The 16479-nt window shown below is 40.1% G+C and overlaps 1 protein-coding gene across 1 annotated transcript; it reads left to right on the forward strand.

Moving 5' to 3' along the window:
• The first annotated feature begins 709 nt into the window (after nucleotides 1-709).
• si:ch211-213d14.1 (POU class 2 homeobox associating-factor 2) lies at nucleotides 710-15113 on the forward strand. Its single transcript, XM_029680867.1, has 5 exons — nucleotides 710-916; nucleotides 2780-2880; nucleotides 12006-12045; nucleotides 12911-13206; nucleotides 13765-15113. The coding sequence occupies exons 1-5, from the start codon at nucleotides 907-909 to the stop codon at nucleotides 14161-14163; spliced, it is 846 nt and encodes a 281-aa protein (XP_029536727.1). The 5' UTR covers nucleotides 710-906; the 3' UTR covers nucleotides 14164-15113.
• The last annotated feature ends 1366 nt before the right edge of the window (nucleotides 15114-16479 follow it).

Consider the following 16479-nt stretch of genomic DNA (forward strand, 5'->3'; position numbering starts at 1 on the left):
TAAATGTCGTTCCACTTCATGATTGTGTCCCACTTGTTGTTGATTCTTCACAAAAAAATACAGTTTTATATCTTTATGTTTGAAGCCTGAAATGTGGCAAAAGGTCGCAAAGTTCAAGGGGGCCGAATACTTTCGCAAGGCACTGTATATATACAGTGCCCCACTTTATACAGACTTTTTCCCTCATCTTTATAGAGGGTGCCAATAATTATGGACCTGGCTGTATATTCTCTGAACTTGGAAGGTGTCATTTGGAGGATATGCAATCTCCTAAATGCAGTATGTTATACTGATCATGCAGCTTGTGCAGGCATTGTTTCTCCTCTGACTTTCTAAGTGATACCATCCTGCAAGAACAGACAAACCTCTAACACTTGACTTAAGGCTGACAGCTATAATGCATTATTACATAACACATTATTATGAGACTTCATAAGGTCTCAAACATGCTCATAACAAAATAGGGAACTAAAGCGTTACACCTGTTTCCTTTACTTGAAGTGTGACTGAAACTTCTTTGGTATATCATTTCAAGCTTTTACTGTACATTGATAGTGTGTAAACATGTGGGAGCCCAAATAGGCCTAAAGAACTATTACAACATGTTTCAGTGAAACGAAATAGAATGCCTTCTGATGAGTCTCTTAGATGCTCTCCTCTAATCTAGACTGTAGATGCAAATAGTCGAAAAACGTCCTACCAATCATTTGCATGGAGAAAAAGGTCATTTGAAAAAGTCCATACATTCTCCATCAGTGGAGTGTGCGAAGGATTCCGTGAACGTTTCCAGAGGTGGAAAAGGCTTGTCTTTAGTATGATTTTGAGCATTGGTACAGCTACACTTTCACTGGAATAGAGGATTGACCTTCTCAATCTTTGTAGTGCCGGACCTGAAACTGCAGCATCATGGAAACCGGTAAGGCTAAATGCAACCATAACACTGATTCATAATCATTTATGAGATACTTCCATAGTATATTGATTTGACAAAACTATCATCATCCATATACATTTTATGACATCTTCTTTAAGGGGGTGATAATGACATAATTAAAAAATATATATTTTAAAATGTGTTATTGGTTTATGCTGTCACCTAGCATAACAATCTGGTTTATGCCATTGTCGTTTTTGGAATTGACTAGTATCCTTCAGTATAAAAAAATGGAATGAATGAAATGTACTGTGAAGCTAACATTGTGCTTTGTAAGGTATTGGATTGTATTTTTCATACTAACAAAACTGAAAGTATAGTACTGTAGAGGACTGCATCGGGAAATATGTTAACTGTGTGTCATATGAACATAAATATGATTGTTTATTATTCATATCTAAAGATGGCATTGCTTAGCTGTGACCAGTCCAAAGCATAAAGGACATGATGATGCTGAATAGTATGCAAATATTGTTTTGGTGTTGGATTTCCGGTATCCAAACCCTCTTCTCAATTCATAAATAATTCAGTTGGATATCAAACTGCAACACCTAGAAAATTATATCATTATGATCCCACATCCATTTCTGAATTTCAAAACTGTTTGGCCGTATGATGGCTATAGTAAAATAGAAACGTATCTTAAGACTCCATTCATAAAGCTGGGATCTTTTACATACTGTACCGTTTTTTTTTTGCATGCGATTTCCTTTTGCATGTTAAATTGCAAATATCGTCTATATTATGCTCACTAGGAATATGTTCAGGGGGGGGGATTTGCCTACAAAATCAGGCTGGAGACATATTTGCTGTTGAGATTTATGATGTATTTACAAATAAATATTGATACTTTTGATACTTCTATCACTAGGCCTATTTAGACTATTTAAAATGTGTGAGTGGCTGGCTATCCAGTGTATAAAAATGTCATCACTGTTAGACAATGATGTTTGTACTAAATAGCTTTTTTTAACAGTCAATTTGCATTGACCAAAGCCAAAGACAATTTCCATGCCCTTTACACGTAACCCAAAAGGCAATTCAGCTATGCATAAAACTGTGAGAATTCAAATGAATACATGTTTGTTGGAATGAATGAGGACTGGCACTAAGCAGGAGCAGTATATTATCTGAAAAATACATAACCAGCAATATATTGTACTTGTGTTATATTTATATTTTACTTTGAGTAAGTACAATTTGAAGATACTTACTTCAAGCTAATTCAAAAAATACTTACAATATAAGTGAGCCAAAAACAGAGAATACAATAAGTGCATAGCATATTAGAGCATTGGGCCAGTAACCCAAAGGTTGCTGGATTGAATCCCGAGCTGACATCTGTCGTTCTGCCCCTGAGCAAGGCAGTTAACCCATTGTTCTCCGGGCGCCGAAGACGTGGATGTTGATTATGGCAGCCCCCCGCACCTCTCTGATTCAGAGGGGCTGGGTTAAATGCGGAAGACATATTTCAGTTGAAGGCATTCAGTTGTACAACTGACTAGGTATCCCCCTTCCCCTTTCCTATGTTTAATTTAGGCCTCCTGAAAATAATAGTTTTTCTAGCCTGTTTTTCATATACTTCAAGGAGGTTCATAGAATTTGTTCTAGCAATGTACTTGAGGCAAAATGTTAAATCTTTGTATCAACATACCTACAATTTTAGGCTATCCTTGTGTTAGGAGTGTACTGTATGGAGGTTGTTTTCAGTGACCTCCACAGAATAATGAGTGTAGAATCATGTATTAACTTGTATTACTTCACACTCAAATAATGAGTCAATTGTATCTCTGTGTGCACATGTGTGTGTGTGTGTGTGAAATATTTCTTTCTCTTTTTCTCCAGAGTATTCTAAAAGGGTCTATCAAGGGGTGAGGGTCAAGCACACAGTGAAAGATCTACTGGCAGAGAAACGACAAAATCAAACAAATGGACCAAGATACAGTGTGAGTACTCCAAGTACATCTAGCGTGCTTCGCTTTTGTATTGTCTTCTTTCTTAACCAGACAGTTGATGTCTGTTGGCGAGACAATAGGGTGTTGTCCTTCAATCTTCAGCCTTATTTACATTTGGGCTTATTTTGTATGCTAACGAATCATGCCCATAATGCCTACCTATAAGTCCCTCGGCAGGGTATCTTTATTTCTCCACTCCTCAGCCATGAGTGAAAGCTAAGCCTATGGGTAAATACCAGAACATTGGTTTAAGAGAGAAAAACAAAGCCAAGCAGACCCATGAATACCCCACGATGAGCAGGACAACAATAATACGCAATGGCTAATGGTCATGAACTCTAGCAGTCGTGAGGAGGATAGCTAATACAAAACCCTTTTTGGTCTGCCAGGTTGGTCTATGCAAAGTCAGATTCTCGCACACCTGCCGACCGATATTGTTCTCCATGCAGGCCGCAGACAAGCTAGCCATTGTTGCCTCAGACACAGCAAAATTGGCCTATGAGACATCTGCCTGAGCAAACAGGAAAAGTTTTTCATCTCCCAAGCTACCTGTCAATGCCCTTTACAGGACTCCATTTCTTTTCTGTTTCCATTACCATTGGCACTCAGTAGACAGTAACTACACTCTTCATGGACAGATCCTGATAAGGGAGAGACAAACTGTGAGGTAGATGCCATGAGTTTCAACATCGTAAGCCTTAAGACATGCTTTCACACTCTGTGACCATCCTTCCATGCCTGGACTGTAATGGCTCTTCAGAAACATATATTTTTTTTGTAGAAAAAAATGTCACAGGTTTGCCAAAGCCAGGTTGGAAAGGATTTCTCAGGGGGCAATGTGTCCAAAGCAAACTGCAGCAAAGATTACAACACCAGGAAGTACTGCTCTTATTGCTTAATAATGATGAGTCACTTGTTTTCCTAAACAAAACTAGATCGATGTTGCCAATGCCACCACCGAAAACTCTGCTTGAAAGCGAAAATGTAATAGACTTGAGTTCTGTCATTCTTAATTCACAGTATTAAGTTAATACTATTAACTCAGAGTTACAGATATCATCTTGTGGATGGATTGGTAAGACCCCAGTGTTGCCATCAACAGTTTTTGACTTAACGCAAAATTAGATTGGATTTGTGTGAATAAAGATACAATTATACTATATATTTATGTTTTAATCTAGGAGATTCTCGGTCTTCTTTTGCACACATGAGACGTGTGTGCCCAGGTTCATGGGTGAACAATACGGACTAAAGACACGTTCAGATAACAGGGCCACACCATCTAAAGGTTGCCTGCACTTTCTCTTATGCTCTCTCTCTCTCTCTCTCTCTCTCATTCGAGTTTGCAGTCTTTTATCCTAGAGAGAAAGGCCATTGATAGACATTGGCAAACTTTAGCCACCAAGTGATTCAAATCAAGTCGCAACATGAACCCATAGAAATGAAAGGGAAATGTCTTTGACAACAGGCATGCTGCCTCAATGACAGGACAAAGACCATCGTACACAATCTCAAGTAATAAACAACTTCAAGTTTCATAAAGAAGAGTATTAAAGAGATATAACCGTAGATACACTGCTCTATTAATTTCTGCATTAATAGACTCTAATATCGTGGCACAAGTAAGATATGTGTTCTATCCTAGACCTAGACCTCAAGGAATGCTGAGAGAAATGGTATTAGCCAGCTCTTCTTTACTCACTTACAGTAGCCTATGCTCTTTGCAAAACGGACTGAGGTTTGGGCATTATTAGGGCCAGCCGGCCAACCAGTGTGCCTTCACTGTTGTGTTATTGTGGAGGAAAGAGTACTTTTCAATTGTAAACACTCGGGTATGCACACTTAAAATAATTAATCAGAGTAAATAGTCATGTAGAACTAAAATATCTGCACACTAGTATGCCCCCAAATTCTTGTTCTTATAAGGACAACATTTTGACCGGTAACTGGTTTTCCTTAAGGACAGCCTTTTCACCAAATACAGCAGCACATAAAAATGTAACTGTCATACAACACATTGCAGCCCAACATGCTTCACAGATCATCTTTTTATTAAGACCTGTGGCTGGGGATGTTGGTTGGTAGTTGCAGTACCTTTTCAAAGCATTAGCGAAACCTCAATTATTATGATTTTCTTTGGTAGTGCATCAGCAGTTTTCCTCTTATTTGGTGCCCCCCAACAAAATCTTGCTTAGGGCCCCCAAAATGTTAGAAACGGCCCTGGGTAATTGTTAGCCTCCCCATGCAGGTTTATCGTGTCTCTCCATCAGGTGCTTTGCTGTGAACTGGGAGTACATGAGGCTTTAACAACATGATTTCCATACGCAGCCTTCAGAGAAGCACTGAGGCATTGACCTGGTCCACATGGGGAAGTCTTGGCATGGGCAAATTGCATTCAAATCCAACCCTCAAAATTTGCTTGCCTTCCAGCCAACACAGCCTTAAAATCAACTCTTTCATGTTTGCAATATGCAAACAAAAGAGAGCTTGTCCTCCTTTCTAACCCTCGCTGTGTGTGTGTGTGTCTCTTTAAAACAAATCCCTGTAAGCATATATCCCTTTTCTAACCCTACAAACATTTATAATATACATTTTAACAAGCTTGCTATAAATGTCATGCAAAATGTGTCTTCAATAACCGTAGATACCATAAAGACTTGTCCTTTCCACAGTATATCTTTACTTCAGACTCCACGGCACCCAAGAGGATAATAAAGCCATTCAGAAGTGTATTAAACTCCATAAATCATTCGGACTTCTGCATTATAAGCTCTTCGTAATGCTATCATAAACGTGACACACTGTCTGCAATAAAAGTTAATGACGGTTTTTTTCTTCAGTCTATGATGACAATGATCATGACTTTTATTTCACAGAATGTCACTGTATACTTTGTTACTGTCCATGTTATGTGTTCACATCAAACATGAAAAATGGCCTGTATTCATTTGGGTCACACTTTTTGGGGATAATCCATCTGTTGCTGCTCTACAGATTATCATACTATCAACAAACTATCTACTGATAAGCACCTGACTATCTGTTGATAAGCAACTGACTATCTGTTGATAAGCAACTGCTTTCTAAGGTTACAGTTAGGGTTAGGTTTAGAATAAGGGCTAGGGTTAGGAGATAGTTAGTTGAGATGTTACTCTACACTTGTAAAAACAAATGGTTCTAAAAGGGTTATTTGCAGAGAGATTGGATAAACCAAGAACAATTTTCTTCTGAAGAACCCTTTTTGGAAGACGAGGGTTCTTTATAAGGCCACAGGTTCTACCCAGAACGTTTTTCACACTAAGAACTGTTTTGTTAACTTCTTGCGTCGAGCCATCCCGGATCCGGTATCGTGACTACAGCCTCAAGCTCATTACCATAACGCAACGTTAACTATTCATGAAAATCGCAAATGAAATGAAATTAATCTATTTGCTCTCAAGCTTAGCCTTTTGTTAACAACACTGTCATCTCAGATTTTCAAAATATGCTTCTCAACCATTGCAAAACAAGCATTTGTGTAACAGTATTGATAGCTAACGTAGCATTTAGCGTAGCATTTAGCGTTAGCATTCAGCAGGCAACATTTTCACAAAAACCAGAAAAAGCATTCAAATAAAATCATTTACCTTTGAAGAACTTCGGATGTTTTCAATGAGGAGACTCTCAGATAGCAAATGTTCAGTTTTTCCTGAAAGATTATTTGTTTAGGACAAATCGCTCCGTTTTCTGCGTCACGTTTAGCTACGAAAAAAACCCTGTATCCAGGATTGTGTAAATCTATCCGCAAGCTCATTAGCATAACACAACGTTAACTATTCATGAAAATCGCAAATTAAATGAAATTAATCTATTTGCTCTCAAGCTTAGCCTTTTGTTAACAACACTGTCATCTCAGATTTTCAAAATATGCTTTTGAACCATAGCTAAACAAGCATTTGTGTAACAGTATTAGTATTAGTATTAGCCTAGCATTGGATTATGCCTCTATTTCAGCATGCAACATTTTCCACAAAAACCAGAAAAGAATTCAAATAAAATCATTTACCTTTGAAGAACTTCAGATGTTTTCAATGAGGAGACTCTGTTAGATAGCAAATGTTCCTTTTTTACAAAAAATATTATTTGTGTCGACTAATCGCTCCGTTTTGTTCATCACGTTTGGGTAAGGAAAAATAAATAAAAATAAGTCATTAAAATGCGACCTTTTTTCCAAATTAACTCCATAATATTGACAGAAACATGGCAAACCGATGTTTAGAATCAATCCTCGAGGTGTTTTTCACATATCTATCGACGATAAAATCCATCGTGGCAGTTTACTTTCTCTTCTGAAGAAATGGAACGCGCATGGACCTACAGATTACGCACACAGGACACCGGGCGGGACACCAGGTAAATGTAGTCTCTTATGGTCAATTTTCCAATGATATGCCTACAAACACGTCACAATGCTGCAGACACCTCGGGGAATAGACAGAAAGCGCGGGCTCATTCCTCATTCACAGCCATATAAGGAGACATTGGAACACAGCGCCTTCAGAATCTGGGGCATTTCCTGTATGAAACTTCATCTTGGTTTCACCTGTTGCATTAGTTCTGGGGCACTCACAGATAATATCTTTGCAGTTTTGGAGACGTCAGAGTTTTGTCTTTCCAAGGCTGTCAATTCCATGCATAGTCGAGCATCTTTTCGTGACAAAATATTGCGCTTAAAACGGGCAGGTCTTTTTATCCAATAATGACACAGCGCCCCCATAGGTTGAAGAGGTTAAGAAAGGGTTCTTTGATGATTCTTTGGAAGGGAAGAAGGGTTCTTTGGAAGGGAAGAAGGGTTCTTTGGAAGGGAAGAAGGGTTCTTTGGAAGGGAAGAATGATTCTTTGGAAGGGAAGAAGGATTCTTTGGAAGGGAAGAAGGGTTCTTTGGAAGGGAAGAAGGATTCTTTGGAAGGGAAGAAGGGTTCTTTGGAAGGGAAGAATGGTTCTACGTAGAACTCTTCTGAATCTGAATAAGATTTTTTTATTGTATTTTTTGTATTATTCTTTTTAATAGTGCCTGAGAGTTAGTGTTTACCTCAATGTTTAAACTTTAACATCAGGAGTTTGAGTAATCTGATCAGTTTAAAAAGATAGTATATGGGGAATATTTGTAAATGTATCTGGTATTCCCTTAATCAAATCAAATCAAATCATTTTACATATACAGTACAGACATAGTTGATATCTTTGCCAAGATAAACATTTTTCAAATAAGTACTTTCTGTGATTTTATTGAGCAGTGAGTAGGAGAATAGTATGGAGTCTGAGTGAACCAGCAGTGTATTGTATGGTACACAGCAAATTGGCCACTTGGCCAGTGTTACCTAGTGTTGATTTTTCAGTGTAACTTTTATAGTGTTGATTCAGGAATTGAATTAATTCTGTAAAGTGGTGTAAGTGTGATTGTGTCATTTTTACTCAAAACCACGCCCATCATTATCATATTTCCCAGCATACCCTATTGCAGGTTGATTTTCAGAATTGTTTGTTTCAAAATCTGTGTTTTTTGCATTGATTGGTTGATTAATTTTATGCTACACAATTATAAATAACATACATTTTTCTAAACTAATCCAATCTGTTAGTAGTTTCATTACTGAGATGGTTGTTTCAGTTTAGATGATTTAGGTCGTCTCCTTTATCAACCTTCTCTACCGTGGCAGTCATTCTGAATGCAGGTTGCGGGTGATTAAAAGTCCCTGCTGTTGGATATCCTCACTCTGGCTAGATTCCAATAGGAATCACACATCACTTTACAAGCCAGCATAATGTGACTTGAAGGCCTGATGTGGTCTGCAAACCAGGAGTTTCAACCACTGTGTTAGGGTATAACTAACTTATGATATATCGAATGTATTGTCATAAAAAAATGCAAATAATGCTGGTAGAACCATTCATGGAGGGTTCTAGGAAGGAACCCTTCAGCGATATAAGGGTTTTTGGTAGAACTGTTCACAGAGTGTTCTAGAATGAACCCTTGAAATATAAAAGGGTTCTTGATAGAACCCTTCATAGAGAGTTCAAGGTAGAACCTTTAGAGAATAAAAAGGTTATTGGCAGAACCCTTTATGGAGGGTTCTAGGAAGAACCCTTCATAGTGGCTTCTATGTATACTGAACAAAAATAATGATCCATCCACCTGACAGGTGTGGCATATCAACCAGATGTGCACCTGTGTAATGAAGCAAAAATATAAACGCAACATGCAACAATTTAAAATACTTGACTGAGTTACAGTTAATATAATGAAATTGGTCAACTGAAATAAATGCATTAGGCCCTAATCTATGTATTTCACATGACTGGGAATACAGATATGCATCTGCTGGTCACAGATACCTTAAAAAAGGTAGGTGCGTGGATAAAAAAATGTACAGTGTCTGATGTGACCACCATTTGCCTCATGCAGCATCACACATCTCCTTCGCATAGAGTTGAGCAGTGTGGAATGTTGTCCCACTCCTCTTCAATGACTGCGTGACGTTGCTGGATATATGCTGGATACATGCGGGAACACTCTGTCGTACACATTGATCCAGAGCATTCCAAACATGCTCAATGGGTGAAATGTCGGGTGAGTATGCAGGACATGGAAGAACTGGGACATTTTCAGCTTCCAAGAATTGTCTACAGATCCTTGCGACCTGGGGCCGTGCCTTATCATGCTGAAACATGAGGTGATGGCGGCGGATGAATGGAACAACAACGGGCCACAGGATCTTGTCATGGTATCTCTGTGCATTCAAATTGCCATCAATAAAATGCAATTGGGTTTGTTGTCCATAGCTTATGCCTGCCCATACCATAACCCCACCACCCCCATGGGTCACTCTGTTCACAATGTTGACATCAGCAAACAGCTCGCCCACACAACGTCATACACGTGGTCTGCGGTTGTGAGGCCAGTTGGACGTACTGTCAAATTCTCTAAAACGATGTTGGAGGAGGCTTATGGTAGAGAAATTATATAACATTTTCTGGCAACAGCTCTGGTGGACATTCCTGTAGTCAGGATACCAATTGCACACTCCCTCAAAACTTGAGTAATCTGTGGCATTGGGTTGTGTGACAAAACTGCACATTTTAGAGTGGCCTTTTATTGTCCCCAGTACAAGGTGCACCTGTGTAATGATCATGCTGTTTAATCAGCTTGTTGATATGGCACACCTGTCAGGTGGATGGATTATCTTGGCAAAGAAAAATCCTCCCTAGCAGGGATTTGTGCACAACATTTGAGAGAAATAATCTTTTTGTGTTTATAGAACAATTCTGGGATATTTTATTTCAACTCATGAAACATTGAACCCTTTACATGGAACAATTTACATGTTGCATTTATTTTATTGTTAAGGGTAGAACCCTCTGCAAAGGGGGGACCTATGGGGACAAACCCGAAGAACCCTATATGATTCTACTTTTTCTAAGAGTGTAGACAGTCTGTAGAGCATCTACAGATGGACTATCCAAATAAAATGTTACCATCACTTGGATATAGAATGCATTCGGTAAGTATTCAGACCTCTTGGATTTTCCCACATTTTGTTACATTACAGCCTTATTCTAAAATTGATTCATGTTTTTCCACATCAATCTACACACAATACCCCATAATGACTAAGTGAAAACAGTTATTTTTGTAAGTTTTGCAAATGTATTAAAAAAGAAGAAGCTGAAATACCTTTTTAAGTATTCAGACCCTTTGCTATGAGACTCGAAACTGAGCTCAGGTGCAGATCTGGGGAAGGGTACCATTGAAGGTCCCCAAGAATACAGTGGCCTCCATCATTCTTAAATGAAAGAAGTTTGGATCCATGCCAAGAGTCACGTCTGGAGGAAACCTGGCCCCATCCCTACGGTGAAGCATGTTGGTGGCAGAATCATAGTGTGGGGATGTTTTTTTTTTACCCCTTTTTCGATCTTGTCTCATCGCTGCAACTCCCCAATGGGCTCGGGAGGAGATGGTCGAGTCATGCGTCCTCCAAAACATGACCCACCTAACCGCACTTCTTAACACCCGCCCGCTTAACCAGCCGCACCAATGTGTCAGAGGAAACACTGTTCAACAAGGAGTTGCTAGAGCACGATGAGACAAGTAAAGCCCCCCCGGCCAAACCCTCCCCTAAGCCGGATGACCCTGGACCAATTGTGCACCGCACTATGGGACTCCCGATTACAACCAGTTGTGATACAGCCCGGGATCAAACCTGGGTCTGTCGTGATGCCTCTAGCACTGAGATGCAGTGCCTTAGACCACTGCGCCACTTGGGAGGCCCTTGTGGGGATGTTCTTCAGCGGCAGGGACTGGGAGATCAGTCAGGATCGAAGGAAAGATGAACGGAGCAAAGTACAGGGAGATCCTTCATGAAAACCTGCTTCAGAGCACTCAGGACACCAGACTGGGGTGAAGATTCACCTTCCAATAGAACAACAACCCTAAGCACACAGCCAAGACAACACAGGAGTGGCTTCGGGAGAAGCCTCTGAATGTCCTTGAGTGGCCCAGCCAGAGCCCAGACTTGAACCTGATCGAACATCGCTGGAGAGACCTGAAAATAGCTGTGCAGCAACACTTCCCATCTAACCTTACAAAGCTTGAGAAGATCTGCAGAGAAGAAATGGGAGAAACTCCCCAAATACAGGTATACCAAGCTTGTATCATACCCAAGAAGACTTGAGGCTGGAATCGCTGCCAAAGGAACTTCAACAAAGTACTAAGTAAAGGGTCTGAATGCTATATTTTTTCTTTGCTTTGTCATTGTGGAGTATTGTGTGTAGATTGATGAGAAAAAAAACGACAATTTAATCAATTTTAGAATAAGGCTGTAACGTAACAAAATGTGGAAAAGTCAAGGGGTCTGAATACATTCCAAACGCACTGTAAGTTGCAATTCTTGAAGCTTTGTTTTAATTTTCTTTATATCATAGCAACATGTCTTAATAGACCACACACTGACATACGCTTCGGCTTGTGCCTTCCTCAGCGTGTGTGTGGTGGCATGATATGTGTTACCAGAATCAGACCTGTTCTCATAATGCCATGGATCCAGGATTTTTATGTTTGTCTGTTCTTTCATTTGTAGGGAGGAACATCCAGCCAATCATCATTTGTTCAAATGCCAGGTGAGAAAAATCTCTGTGAAAATGATGTAATTATTGATGAGTCCCACTGACCTATCAACTCTCCTAATAGTGTTTGAGGTAAGGGAGGTACAGTATTATAGAAAACAGCTTTTAAATGTCACATTTACAAGCAACGTTCTGAAAAAGTAGAATAAAACCCATTTACTGGTGAAGACTTGTGAAGGCTTGTTTCGATGTTAACAGTAACCACCAGAGCTTTGAATGTGTACTCCGATTATATTGTATGCTTTGTTCTGATAGCTACCTGCTGCCTAGATGGGGCAGCACGTCTCCTAAATGGGATGACAGGTCGCCTAGATGGGGCGGCAGGTCGCCTAGATGGGGCAGCAGGTCTCCTAAATGGGACGACAGGTCGCCTAGATGGGGCGACAGGTTGCCTAGATGCGGCGGCAGGTAGCTTAGCAGTTAGAGCATTGGGTCAGTAACCGAAAGCTTGCTTGTTTGAGTCCCTGAGCCAGCAAGGTGAAGATATCTGCCGTTCTGTCCTTGAGCAAGGGAGTTAAACTCCACACCTGGGGCCGATGACATCGATTAAGGCAGCCCCCAGCACCTCTCTGATTCAGAGGGGTTGGGTTAAATGTGGAAAATAAATTTCCATTGAATCCATTCAGTTGTGCAATTGACTAAGTATCCCCCTTCCCTACCTGCAGGCTATAAGTAAAGTGTTGCCATTTAGCAGACACTTTTATCCAAAGTTACTTACAGTAGTGTGTGCATACATTTTGGGTGGCCCCAGCCAGAATCGCACCCCACAATCCTGACGTTGCAAGCACCATGCTCTACCAACCGAGCCACATAGGACCCCTTGTTACTAATGTTTTCTCCCTGGTTCTCTTTACAACAGGGTCTCACATGATCCCTAGCTACTACGGCATGAGGCGACCTTTCATCTCCGACTCGGACTTCTCTCCCAAGCAGTTCTCGGGCGAGGTCTACTCCTCATCCCTGGGTGGCAAGCCTCTAGGTTGTGACCCATCGGCTATGTCTGGCTACCCGTCCGTCATAGACAGCTACTACCCGGAAACGTTCGGAGACTACCGTAGTGCAGCCTTCACCACTGGAGGGAGCTCCATCTTCCCCAGCTCAGCCCTGTCCACTCTGCTACCACCTTTCTCTGGAGAGTCCCCCCACTTTCTCCTGGTAAGTCAATCTGTCAGTGTTCAGTACTAGTGATGGAATGGAACTGTTGAGCTATGGCTTTACATTATGGGCCAGTTTCTCAAACATGGTTTAAAGTCTAGTCCTGGACTAAGAATTGTTCAAGGCTAGGCTAAATCCAGGAAACGCACCCTATGTGTTATTGTTTTTTATGTGATGTGAGATGGCGCAAAGCATGTAAATAGGGATGGGGGATGGAGCGGATAGGGTACATCCGAATGAGCACACATTTCACACAAGCACGATGGAAAAAATACATCTAATTCCACAGGTGAGAAGTGTGTCTCTATGTTACTGATTTGGGATCAAACCCAGATCTGTGCGCTACAAGGCTTTGTTAGCCCACTGAGATAAAGCCTAGACATTAGCTCAGTGAGCCAACATGTCTTCAGGTCTCCAGCAAGGTAAATCATCACACAAGCATGGTTCCTAACCATCTGTTACACATACATCTTAGGGCATTCTGCAATCGGCAATAACAACAAATAAGAGTAATTTCTCCATCATCTCTATTCTTTTCTCTGGCTGTTGCTCCTACAGAGGGATTCGTGGGAGCAGCCAGTGGCAGACCCAGTGACCCAGGGAGAGGGTTTGTGTGCAGACGGCCTGACCTCTGTTCCAGTCTCCCTGCCCAGCCCCGACCCTCCCGGGAGCCCGTCACAGTACCGCTGCTCCACCCGTAGCTCCTCCATGGCCTCGGCACAGCCCTATGCCCTTCACCCTCTGGACGAAGTACACTACCACACCTCTTACCCTGCTGCCTCCACTTTCACATGTCCTTCCTATATGACTGTCTCCAACGACCTAGCCTCCAAGATGGCCCCTCTAGCTAATGAGGACTCTGACAGTACCCTCGCCACACATAGTGACATGCACTCGTGGGTGAAAGAAGATGGTGGAAGCTCTTGGTCGCCATATGAGATTCGGAGGTCTTATTAAATCCATTTGGAAACATCCTGTCCTTCACAGAAAACCAAAACAATGCAGATGCAAGTGACTCAGCTCCTTGTGGTCCAAATATTGACTTTGTAGACTTTGCTAATCTTTTTATAGAAGTACAAAGTGGAACTTTTACTTATTTGACCCTCCTAAGTCCCCTGGTGACATTATGGTATGTAAGAACTAACTCACTGGGCACACAATGGTTGAATCAATGTTGTTTACACGTCATTTCAATTAAATTATGTTGAACCAACTTAAAATAGACATTGAATTGACCTCTGTGCCCAGTGGGAACCCTTTGCATGGGCACGTGACAATGGACCAGTTAGGATTCTGTGCCTGTGTTCAAATGTTTGAAATAGATGTGTTTTTATATAGTCATTATATTAGGAAAACATCATTGTAATTGATATACTGCCATTGCGACAATTGCAATTAGCATTTATTTTTTTGCTGAAGGTCGTTTTACTTGAACCTTCTTTACTTTATCGCATCTTGTTGTCAGCTTTAATAACCAAATCAGAGTTTATCCAACTGTATCTACTTCATGTGAGCCTTTACTCTGTGAAGCTTTGGTAATGAATGTGTATGTTTTTTCTCTTCTGTTTTTTATATTTTAGGAGCTTGTTGCAATGCATTCATTACTAGTAATAGGCAGCAGTGACAATTCAAAGAAAAGTCTTGAGTATAACGAAAGACAATCAGAGATGACCATCTACAGGATTCTTCAAGAAGTGAGTGGGAATCTATACCTGAATATTTTACATTCAGAGACAATGCAAGGAACGGAATTGGTCAATAGATGCAAGTGATTTATCATACTCACAGTTCCTGTGTTTTGCTTTACATTTCAAGAAATAAACAACATAGATAATGTTTTGGGCAGTAGAATGTGTATTATAAATCCAATATAATAAAAGAGACTGCAATAAATGCATGAAAATTGAACATATTTTTTGCTAAAATTACACATGAAAAAAAAAACGATTTTGTCTCTACATTCAATTAAGACGGGAGAGCCCACTTACGTATATCCTACTCTAGATGGCGCAGTTGTTTCATGTTACCTCTTCCTCTTACCGTACCAGCGTAATGTGTGGGGAGGAAATTGCAACCCCAGAAATAAAACATTAAAACATTGTAACGTTAGATATTATATCAGAACACTAGCATAATATTCTTGGCAGTTACGATAATGGGCCTAGGTCCTACTTTATGGAAGGTGAGAAGTTGGTCAAGACACCAACTCAACTACCCAGTGGAGATGGGCTTTGAACCGACATGATAGGATCATTGCAGAGGCCCCTACCAGTATAAATCAGGAAAGGCAATAGATTGTATTGGGCATATAGTGTGTGTATTTTCTCAATATATGAATGATGATAATGATATATGATACCCCAAAACGGAAAGCTAAGCTATTTTTAATTCAAACTAGGTATATGTTTGTGTTTATTGTTTTCTATGTTTGTAAATTGTTATTCAAATGTAGGCTAACAATGGCAATGGAAGAACACTTCTAGGAAACAGTTTTCTCTAAGGCAATGTGCTCATGTTTTCTTAAAATATTTGAGTGAAAATTGCCTTCTGATAACATGTTGTTTGTTCATATCATATGTATTAAGATGTAAACTCTTATACATAAAAACAGGCATGGACAGTAACCCTATTCCAATAAGTCTATAAATTGAAAATACTTTGCCGACATCTAAGTAGGCCCAGGATACACAAGTAGAGCAATCAAGGAGTCTCCTCATTGAATTCAAATTGTATCATATGTAAACAGAGTTTTTGCATTGAAACTCATTTGTAAAAAGCTTTCTGGATTCGAATGATGCTAGGCTACTTTATAGATCGTCTATAGACACTTTATATTTTATAGGCTATATATAAAGTAGCCTAGCCCTGGGATGTCAAATCAGGTTTCACATGTGAATGACTGAAACATTCAGTCTTTATGGTTATATGAATAATGAATATAATGAACGTAACTAAACTAAATAATGCTAAAACCACTGTAATATAATTGGTAACACATGGGTGATGTGAGCTCCGGGGATGGGGAGCATGCGCTTGCTGAAGGAGCAATGGAGTCAGTGATGGCAGAAATGGCTGCTACCATATGCCACGCCCACAGCCGAGACATTTAATATTTTGTTGTTTAAAATAAGACAAAAAATGTATGGTCATAACGTGTTGATGTGCTTCTCCTTCCTGAAATACATATGATCTGCGATGTGTAATGGTTGGTGATGTTTAGATAGAGCATCTTACCGTTACTTTCCTGTAGGGCCTCATTATGAAGGGGGACTG

The sequence above is a fragment of the Oncorhynchus nerka genome, unplaced genomic scaffold, assembly GCF_034236695.1.
Source record: "Oncorhynchus nerka isolate Pitt River unplaced genomic scaffold, Oner_Uvic_2.0 unplaced_scaffold_17___fragment_2___debris, whole genome shotgun sequence".
NCBI lineage: Eukaryota > Metazoa > Chordata > Actinopteri > Salmoniformes > Salmonidae > Oncorhynchus > Oncorhynchus nerka.